Source organism: Macrosteles quadrilineatus, unplaced genomic scaffold, assembly GCF_028750875.1.
Source record: "Macrosteles quadrilineatus isolate MER2022 unplaced genomic scaffold, UCM_ALF_1.0 Scaffold_8__2_contigs__length_117827958, whole genome shotgun sequence".
In the NCBI taxonomy this organism is placed as follows: Eukaryota; Metazoa; Arthropoda; class Insecta; order Hemiptera; family Cicadellidae; genus Macrosteles; species Macrosteles quadrilineatus.
The window spans coordinates 109660741-109670980 of record NW_026542601.1 but is presented as its reverse complement, the minus strand read 5'-3'; the positions used below and the strand labels follow the sequence as shown (position 1 = coordinate 109670980).

Below are 10240 nucleotides of genomic sequence, written 5' to 3'. Positions count from 1 at the left end.
AATTAAAAAGTTATAAATAAACACATTTTTGTATTTGCCAAAAATTAAAAGAACTACAATAAATCGATTTTATCATTTTTTCCATTTATTTTCCAGAACAATCCTCTTGCAATGATTCATCACTGGATATGACGTTCATTAGATCTGTATTGTTCAACTTAGCTAATACTAATCTGACCATTTCATTGGGAAGTCGTGGTAAACAAATTACGCTAAAGGCAATCAGATTGCAAAGTGACGTCAAAGCCATATTTATTAGTTTGTATCTGAGCTTAGCATTTTTCAAGAGATTGTTCAAAGTATCTGAATAAATTGGCACAACATGCTTTAAATCAGTCAATTCCAATGTCTCTACAAAACTGGCGTTGGCGATATAAATCGGATCCTTTAACTGTTTTAATATATCATAATAAGTGAGATTACCGTATCCTATTCGAGTGGTTTTCATAATTTCTATTTCATCTTCACAGCTTAGAATGTACATATGAATAGGACTCGGATGTTTGCAGCTCTCGACTACATTTAGATTCTTTTCATGCAATGCCAACCCTGCCAATTTTAGTTTCACCATGTGCTCTTTGAGTAGATTTACAATCGAGTTTGGCCCAGTTAACATTCGTCTAGTTAGTCTCGTTTCCTCGTTGTAGTCAACGTAATGACAATCTATGTAATCGTACGGAACCCTTCCACTACTACAGACAGCATTCACATCAGCTCCAAACTTCAGAAGAATAGAAGCAGATTCTCTCTCATTGTAAATACAAGCAAGATGAAGAGGGGTTCTTCCATTATCATTTCTACAGTCAATGTTTGCTCCATGTTCTAGTAAGTCTTCGACAATGCGTGGTGATATTCTGATCGCAATATGCAGAGGAGTTGAACCATTTTTGGTACGAGATTCCAAGTTAGCTTTTCGTTCCAATAACAGCTTGACAATACTTCGTTGTCCTTCCTCTATGGCTGTATGTAAAGGGGATCTTCCTTGCAAGTCTTTAGCTTCTACTTCAGCGTTGAACTGCAGTAACTTCTCAAGTATGCTACAATGACCTCGTTGGGCTGCAATATGAAGGAGTGTCAATCCGTTTGAGTTTTTATAATCAATTTTACAGCCAGATTCTAGTAAAAGTTGAACTACGCTGGAGTTTCCTTCAAAGACTGATAAACATAGGGCGGTTCTATGAAAGTCATCTTTTGCCTCTATATCAGCACCGTATTTCAAAACTATATCCAACGTACTTGTATACCCTCTTTGGGATGAAACATGAAGAGGAGTCAACCCTAGTTTACCTTTGGACATTACATCAGCGCCTTTCTCCAATAGTGTCTTGACGACTGCGCAGTGTCTTCCTTCGATTGCATAATGAAGAGGCGCTCTTTCATCTCCGTCTTTTTTCTCTATGTTTGCCCCGTGTTCTATTAGAAGAGCAACAACATGTTGATGACCTCGCAAGGCGGCTACATGGAGAGCAGTAAGTCCACATTCTGTTTCAATATTTACGTCTGCCCCCTTTTCAAGCAACAGTTTACATACTTTACTGTGGCCACCCTCTATAGCCAAGTGAAGAGGAGATTTCCCCGATTCGTCAATACAGTTTATATTGGCGTTGAAACTTAAAAGGTTTTCAACTATTTCTAAATGCCCCCTCTTTGCTGCCAAGTGCAAGGCTGTTAGACCACCTTTTATTTGCTGATTCACATTGATTCCACCTTCAAGTAAAATTCTAACAACAGAACTGTGCCCTTTGCGAATTGCCAAATGCAAGTGAAACTCTTCACTATCATTGGTTCTATCCTCTGCCATCGCTTTATTGTTGGGTGTCACACAATTGTTAGAATATTGATGTTAAGTAGATCCGAGTTAAAAACTATTTAAAATTATATCTTTAATTTTTTGGTGTGAATATTTTAGTAGCAATCTGCTTTTAATTCTTCGTGAAATCTATATACTGTGATTCTAAAATTCGTTAATCACTTTGAATTTTACAAACTTCTTAGCTTGTTGATATGCCAGTGTTTGCTATCAAACTTAAAATAGCATGTTGGTGTGCTTCCGTACAATACTACCTGGAAACAATAAATATGTTTTTGTCTAAGCAATACAAAATTTAAAATACATAAATAATCTATTGTGCATCGAATATTATCTTATGATTCAAAGAACACTCAATTGGCATCAATCTGGTGCCTGACATAAAACACAGTTAAATCAAACCAGGCACAACATGCTACAATATAGAACGAGAAGTCCTCTAACATTAAACAAATTAAAGTCAATGGTGTAATAATTTATTGTCCTCTTCTAATCCATGGCATTTGGGATAAACTAGTATTGTTTAGTCCTCAACAACAATGTTAAGTCAGTTCCAATTTCTTTTGTTTTTAGCAAATTTTCCATATAGGGAATAAGCTATTACCGTACTACTCATGGTAAGACCTGAACCCGGGGCCGATATATACCCCCCGGTGTGTGTGTGTGTGTGTGTGTGTGTGTCTGTGTGTCCGTTAGCACGATAACTCGAGCAAAAATGATCCGATTTTGATTAAATTTGGTATACTCGTGTAAAACTACATTTATTCAAACACGAACCAGTATGATCGGTTTTATGGGGTAAAAATTGGGTTTTCTCATTTTTGACTCTAAAAACATAAAATTCCTTTCCACACCATTTTGTAGATCTTAAAAAAAATAATTTAGTATATTGAAACGTTATTATGCGCCTAATTGTTACGGAGAAAATTGCAAAAATTGTAAATTTAAAATTCGCCCATGTTATTCTATCCGCCTTTTTAGCTGGAGAATAAAAGTAAACTGTTGTTGTTTGATTGTTCATGAGCATATTTTGATCACATTAGGAAAATGCTTTTATTCCATACTAAACTATTACCATAAAAAAACACTTTTTCCGCTGCCTCTTGCAGCAAACCTAGAATGTTCGTTTAAACTATAATGCTATTTAAATAGGGAATAAATGTGATATTTTTAAGGGGGCCATTTAGTGTAAATCCAATTATGCAAATGGAAATTCCCTTAGTCTGCAGGTTTGCTGTGGCGGGGGTATTATTTATTATTTTAATTATATTTTTTTTATACGGATACTAGGTACCGAGCTCATAAGTTATAACGGAATTAATAACGGATTACGTTCATCTTACTCGGATTTTTAGGTTTAATTATACATGTGTGTGTATAATTATGGTGTATGCTAGTTATGCATTACTCTTACCAATACCGTTGTAGGTCCATGTTGATTTTCCTTGACATGCTAACTGCTAACCACTAGTATAAGATCTGATAAGATGCGTTGGAATCGGGTCAACTATTCCCAACTGCAGCTATTTCTGCAAGAGTGATTGACATACCAATCAGTTTTAAATCAATCGTACAGCGCTTCTCTACATCGGCGGCATCGACGCATTCGTAGCGAATTGTGTATTACATTGAATAAGTAATACAAGTAAATCTCAACACTTAAAGAGTATTTTAGATCAATTAAATTTTAAGCTTGAGAGAAAAAATTGACAGTTTTGAAGAGTGTATGAATTACGAGTTATTATTTAAAACCATAAATTACTCACCCAACGGATTTTGGACTATAGGATGAAAATAGTAGGTTAAAAGGCCTTTACTGCCTGTAATAATCACCACATATCAATTAAAGTTGTCGTTGATTCAGGGACCCTTGTTATTACAAATGCTCACTATATTCTTTCTTAATGGATGTTTTGGGCTTACATTTTATTCCGCTTTAGATATCTGCCCCCTTTTATCCTAATGGTCATCATAATGGTAAATCAATCATCATTATTAATTATTGATCCCGCCAACCTAGTGGAGGAAATTAATTCCCTTTGTACCGAGAGGAACATCATCGTCGGATGTCTTTGCTTACTCCTACCTGTTTCATGTAGTAAACTATTGTAGTTTACTTTTGTTGAAGTCAACACTATGGTAACCTAATATCTATACCGGGTGTCCAAAACCACCCGTACACCCCTTTCAAAACGATGGAAACCATTTCTTACAAACAAAAATAATACAGAACTAGCTAAATTGGGCACGGTCTACCAAATGGTGATAATTTCAAATCCAAAATCAAACCGGAAGTGGCTTTTTCAGACCGGAAGTTGACTTTTTTTAATGTAAACTACCAATTTTGATTACAGAATCGGATTCTACGTTGAAAAATACATAACTTTTGTCTAAAACATTTTTTGAAAAAAACTTGTTTTCTGCCTCTAATGTCCCCTTAAAGTCAATAATTTTTGGTCATTCATCCGTCAAAGTTACTCGAAACAATAATAGAGAAAAACAATTAACAAAGATTACATAAAGACATGTGATAAATAGTATCAGCTGTTCATTGTAAACACCTTAACAATTGAGTTAAAGCTGGTCTACCCATTGCTTAGTTTCATTTTATTTTTAAAATAAATCATTTGTTTTTACATTTAAGTAGTCATATGTAACAATAAACTATAAAAAAATTAAACTTAGCAATGTGTAGACCAGCTGTTACTCAATTGCTAAGGTGTTTAAAATAAACAGCTGATTCTATTATTCATATGTCTTTATGTAATCTTTGTTAATTGTTTTTCTCTATTATTGTTTCGAGTAACTTTGACGGATGAATGACAAAAAATTATTGACTTTAATGGGGCATTAGAGGTAGAAAACAAGTTTTTTCAAAAAATGTTTTAGACAAAAGTTATGTATTTTTCAACGTAGAATCCGATTCTGTAATCAAAATTGGTAGTTTACATTTAAAAAAGTCAACTTCCGGTCTGAAAAAGCCACTTCCGGTCTGAAAAAGCCACTTCCGGTGTGATTTTGGATTTGAAATTATCACCATTTGGTAGAACGTGCCGAATTTAGCTAGTTCTGTATTATTTTTTGTTTGTAAGAAAAGGTTTCCATCGTTTTAAAAGGGGCGTACGGGTGGTTTTGGACACCCGGTATATATAATACGTGAAGCCGTTTTTTGTTAACGCAACTCCTCCCTTATTTGTGGACCAATAATGTCAACTAGGAGGTTTGAGTTATCATACAATTTATTATGTTTACATTTTCGCGAAATACAGTAGTTGATTTTGTTGCTTTCAAAATCATTTTTTTGAACTTCTTCTAAACTCCAATTCAATATTAATAATTTGCTAGGAATTCAATGCCTATTTACTTTGTTGTTATTACATTATCGGAATTTGTTACATTGCTATTGATGTATTGTTGATATATGCTGTTATTATCTATGCTTATTACTGGTTTTTATGTGCTTTAGTAATTAATTATTTTACTCCTGTTCTTGTGACTGCCAAATATGTATTTTTTATAAAATGGCGTATCCGTTGATATGAACACAATAATAATATAACCAATGACCTTGTATGATTTTTCGACTAATATTCTGATTCTTTTGTTTTTATTGTTCTGTCTGTTGTCGTTGTCAGCTGTCAGCAGTCTCAGTCTCTCTTTCACTCTTTTTCTTTTTCTTTGGGCTGTCTGCTATGTAATGTCAAAGGTTATGTGCAGTTTACAAATAATGTCGATGTAGAATCTGAAACTTTTAACATTGTTATTTTGACTCAAATTCACGAATTCATCCCTGCCAACAGTAGGCCTACCTACAGCTTTCAAGCAAAGAAGAAACGTTATAAAGTAGATTTAAAGACCACCTTGTTATAAGGTTAGTATAGTGACATTTAATTATCCAGTCATTACAGGAGGGTGCGTACATATTTGATTTCTCTACCTGCTACCTCACTCCTTCAAAATGGTCTAACTTAATGTTATTTTATCACTGTTGGCAAACCGTTAGATATGTAATTATGTGTACCTTAACTTAGTTAAAAGGAGAAGTTTAAAGTGGGTTACATACATTCTGTATATTTTCTGCTTAATTTCTTAAATAAATTAAGGGAAATGGGAAAAATCTTAATTGTAGCTTAAGGCTTACCTTAGGTCCAGGTTTGAGTTTATTAGGCCTAGTTCATAAACATAAAATATGCCTAATTGAGATTATCTTTATTTCATGAGAATTCTGTTCGCCTTTCAGGTTTCACTCCCTAGGTTTATGTCACACATATCAATGTCAAATTGTCGCGTAAAGTTATGGAACTTTGGCATAATAAAAGTAATCAAATGTTCTCTTACAAATTTCAAATTCAAATAGTTTATTTGGCCACTAAACATTACATAATAGGCTATCTTCCAATTTATTTCCAACCTAACCTAACTTATTACTGCTGACGACCCTTTTATCTAGGGCACAAGTCAATGTGACGTGCCACAATCAAGATAACCTAGATATTGTGTTACTTTGTAGTCTCAGCAATAATACCATTCAATGCTAACAGAAAGGCAAATAACAGTTTTTTTACTCCGGGATTGGCTGCTCCACCATCCTTTCTACGGCATTGGAAAGTTCTTGGACTGGTGAGCTCTGTAGATAAATTATTCTGAAAAGCACTCTCGAAAGAAGATTCTGTAATAGGCCTACTGTAATATAATTGACGCAATTTTCAATCTTAATGATTAGTAAATAAAGATCTCTCTCTCTCTCTTTCTTTTTTTGTCTATAGTTTCTGAATGGTTTGACCAGTTCTTCTCTCTGCTTCATTATTAAAAGGGCATTATTTTCAGAAGTTTAAAACAAAAGTGTACAGTAGATAAACCTGTTAGGCTTAACCTAACAAACTTTTGATGATCAACCAAAGACATGACTTTTAGTCAAAACAAGCTTATGGTAAGTTTAATGGCAATAGTGTTTCTAGTGTGGAATTATTTTACTCATATAAAATATGATAGCGCTAGTCAGCCATAATTTATATTATTTTAGCAACAAAAAACAAAAACAAAAAACAAGTAATACTTAAATACTTTTCAATAAAATGGCTACCTTATAAAGTAGGTATTTTAAGCCAAATATGAATGTAGATGAGTGGCACAATTTGTGATCATTGCCTACCTTTTGTTTAAGGAATTTGACAGAGTTCAAGTTCCAATTAAGTTTAACCTTTTCAAACTCAATAACTGAGAAAAAGGTCAAGTAGTGATGTATTACATGTACAACATACAGTCAAAAATCACCCCTAAATAATAAATAAACTATTAGATTGCTAAAAAAGGTTGATGTTGATGAAAACCAGAGTAAAGATTTTATTTGGTTCCTCATTTAAATAAAAGCTAACTTAATTATTACAATCAGCTCTGTTCTAATACACTTTTTTAATAATTGATTTGAACTTTTCAGGTACCATCACTGCAGAGGGATGCAATAATTAGAGTTTGAATACACTGACAAACTACAGTATCTACAACTAAAACACAATCAAGAATAATTAAGATTGGTTTCAAGAAGTCTAAACCAGAAATATAATTTCTTCAATTAATTTACTGTTGCATCTGTGAATAGGACAAGAGAAGATAATGAGTCTGATAGAGAGTAACCCCTTTAAATAGATCCGGACCTACACTTTTCTTACGATGAAGAATTTCTATGTAGTCAACTTCAAAATTGAATTTTAGTATTTAGTATACTTAAAATACAGTAAAAAATGAGTTTGGTTAATAGACTAATTGCTGGAGATACAATAAACAATGATCTTTACAAGGCAATTTTTTCTGGAGACACTGCAAAAGTTAGCTCAATTATAGATTCTTATGGCCTATCCCACCATCCAAAATGGGCTGATGGGGAAGATCTACTTCTGACGGCAGTTGAGTGCAAGAACTTGGAAATTGCCAAACTGTTGATGGAAAGAGGATGTAAAACTGGAGAAGGGCGAAGCGTGCCTGATTTGTTGAAAGAAGCTATTTGTTTAGCTGTAAATAAAGGTGATTGTGAACTCATCGAGATGATTTTGGGGAAAATGAATAATGCAGAATCTAAAGCAAATTTTCTAGACTCTTTAAATTTGTTACACATCGCTGTTAGCAGTAAGCAAAAAGAGGTAGTAGATTTGTTGCTATCATACAAAGCGAATTTAGATCGTAAAACTAAAAATGGTGAGCTTACCCCTCTACACATAGCAGCAGTGAATGGGAATCAAGAAATTGTAGAGTCACTTTTAAACGCTGGCTGCAATTTGGAAAGCAAAGATGAAAAAGGGAATACTAGTTTAGCCCTCGCTGTATCTGTTGGGAACATAAATGTGGTGAAAACTTTGGTACATCGTGGAGCTGACTGTAATTGCAAGAACAAATGTGGTTTGAGTGCACTGATTAATGCCACAAGTAAAGGTTATGTACACATTGTGGAGGATCTGCTGGCCTTCGGAGCTGATGTCAATGATGAAAACTCTCTTGGACTGACTCCTCTGCATATAGCCTGCATGCTAAAAAATAAACATATGATTTCGGTGCTACTCGATGGTGGGGCAGATATCAATGCTATGGACTGTTTTGGGTCTGTTCCATGTGACATCATTTTCAAGAAACTGTCACCAGGCACTATCTTTTTTGAGAATCCATCTCTTTCGTACTTCCTAGCCAAGCAGTTAGCAATTTTAAAAACTGGAGGATTTTACTTGAACAAGAAGAATGAAGCATTGTACAATAGGTTTTGTAGCATGTATTGCAACGACATCACAGTGAACGATTCCGTTTTGTCACCTTCATCTTATGTAATGGCATCAACGATGAAAAGCTGTGTAGAAGAGATTATAAAAATGAAAAGTATTAGAAATAGTGGGTTTACTGTCTACAACATCTTTCAAAAATTTAGAAACCCACTAAGCTTAGTATCCGAAAATGAAATTTTATTTTTACAATCGATGGATTTAAAAAATGAATTCCCCATGTACGAAAGTATAATGAGAAATGGTCTGAAAAGGGTCAAGTTAAGAAACAAGCTGGTTGCATCAGGTCAAGAATGGTTTATGTTCATCAACCAAAATAGACTGGATGATGTTGTTTTCCTGCCTGAGGAAATGAGGATACACATAATTTCATTTTTGACTGATGAAGAAATTAAACAATTAATAACATGTGGGGAGCAAATTCATAGACAAAAAAACTGTTGATTACTCAACTGGAAGCTAACAAATTGACTTTCTTCTTGTGTTCTTTTTATTTTATTTGAAACATAGTTTTATAATATCAGAGCTTAAAATGAGATGAGAGTCAATGCTTTTGCTGAATCAAGATCAGCTGTTTTTTTCCATTTGATTTCTTAGGGCTTCATCATTGTATTAATGGTCAAAAGTTTCATTTACAAAGGCTAAAATACTTATGGCGATTAGTAATGTTTTAAACGTATGATAGTTATTGAAGTATTATTTGTTTTATTGCCATGTATCTTAAACCAAAAACAAGTTTTTGATGGGCACAATAATAACAACATTAAAAAAACCAACAACCAAAAGCCTATGTGTAGCTTGCATGCACAGTTCTTTTACAAGCCACATTGGATATTTTCTTTTATATGGTATGATTGTACCAATAAAATATTTGTCTATCATGGAAACTTTAAAAAATTTGTTAATTGTATTAAATTTGGTGTTCTTTCTGTTAGTCCAACAGTACTTCCAGTACACATTATCCATCAATAATAAAATTTTTTTTATAGAATCTATTATTGTAAATGCAAGCTTTTATATATTTCATTAAGTTACTGGTGTCCAGTACTACCTTTAAAACATTATTTTATTCTTGGTTAGATAATTTTGAACGTTTTGTATTATTGACTGTATTTCCTAGAGTTTTTTTTACGATATTTAATCATAATGTTCAGTTGTAAATATTTTGTATCATATATAGTCTTACTTGAATAAATTATTATACTTATATTTTATTACTGGCTAAAACTTATTTACTTAATTTCAGTTAACTGTGAACCAAATGCAAGCAGCAGACATAATTTGCTGTTATAAAAATGCAGTGTAGATATTTTCCAATAATCAAAAGCAAGTAAAAGTATTGAATCTAATGCTTTATTTTTGTAAAAAAATACAACCGACTTCAAACGCTCTAAAAAGAATGAAATAATTTCAATAAAGTAAACTTTTGTATTAGGCAAGCTCACGTACTTTAAGTCGGCGCGGCTCTATGATGATTTTTTATACAAAATTGAAAGAGGATGTCCATATTGCAGGCGACTATCTATAACTATCTGCATGTCTTTTTCATAGTTATGCGTTAATTGTTATTTTATTACCGTAATCAGAGATCGGCATTATAGTGGTATTAACGAGTATCTTTAAAAAGATTATAACGCATTTAAATGTTTCTAACTTGGAAAAGTAA

At 33.2% G+C, this 10240-nt stretch overlaps 2 protein-coding genes across 3 annotated transcripts; one reads left to right on the top strand and one right to left on the bottom strand.

Annotated features, from left to right (window-relative positions):
• Positions 1-10: 10 nt before the first annotated feature.
• Positions 11-3333, bottom strand: LOC128999396 (ankyrin-3-like). 2 transcript variants are annotated; one of them, XM_054425884.1, is made up of 2 exons: positions 3225-3333; positions 11-2064 (listed from the first exon to the last, which is right to left on the bottom strand). In XM_054425884.1, exon 2 carries the CDS (start codon positions 1799-1801, stop codon positions 86-88), a length of 1716 nt encoding a protein of 571 aa, XP_054281859.1. In that variant the 5' UTR covers positions 1802-2064; positions 3225-3333; the 3' UTR covers positions 11-85. The 2 variants fall into 2 exon arrangements, with proteins under 2 accessions (XP_054281859.1, XP_054281860.1); XM_054425885.1 differs by having other exon boundaries at positions 3231-3248.
• Positions 3334-5503: 2170 nt separating this feature from the next.
• LOC129001718 (putative ankyrin repeat protein RF_0381) lies at positions 5504-9703 on the top strand. The gene is made up of 2 exons (XM_054429114.1): positions 5504-5681; positions 7248-9703. Exon 2 carries the CDS (start codon positions 7552-7554, stop codon positions 9016-9018), a length of 1467 nt encoding a protein of 488 aa, XP_054285089.1. The 5' UTR covers positions 5504-5681; positions 7248-7551; the 3' UTR covers positions 9019-9703.
• The last annotated feature ends 537 nt before the right edge of the window (positions 9704-10240 follow it).

Excerpts from the sequence above, each read along its gene's own strand:
- LOC128999396 (XM_054425884.1), bottom strand. The coding sequence starts at position 1,801 with ATGGCAGAGGATAGAACCAATGATAGTGAAGAGTTTCACTTGCATTTG.
- LOC129001718 (XM_054429114.1), top strand. The coding sequence starts at position 7,552 with ATGAGTTTGGTTAATAGACTAATTGCTGGAGATACAATAAACAATGAT.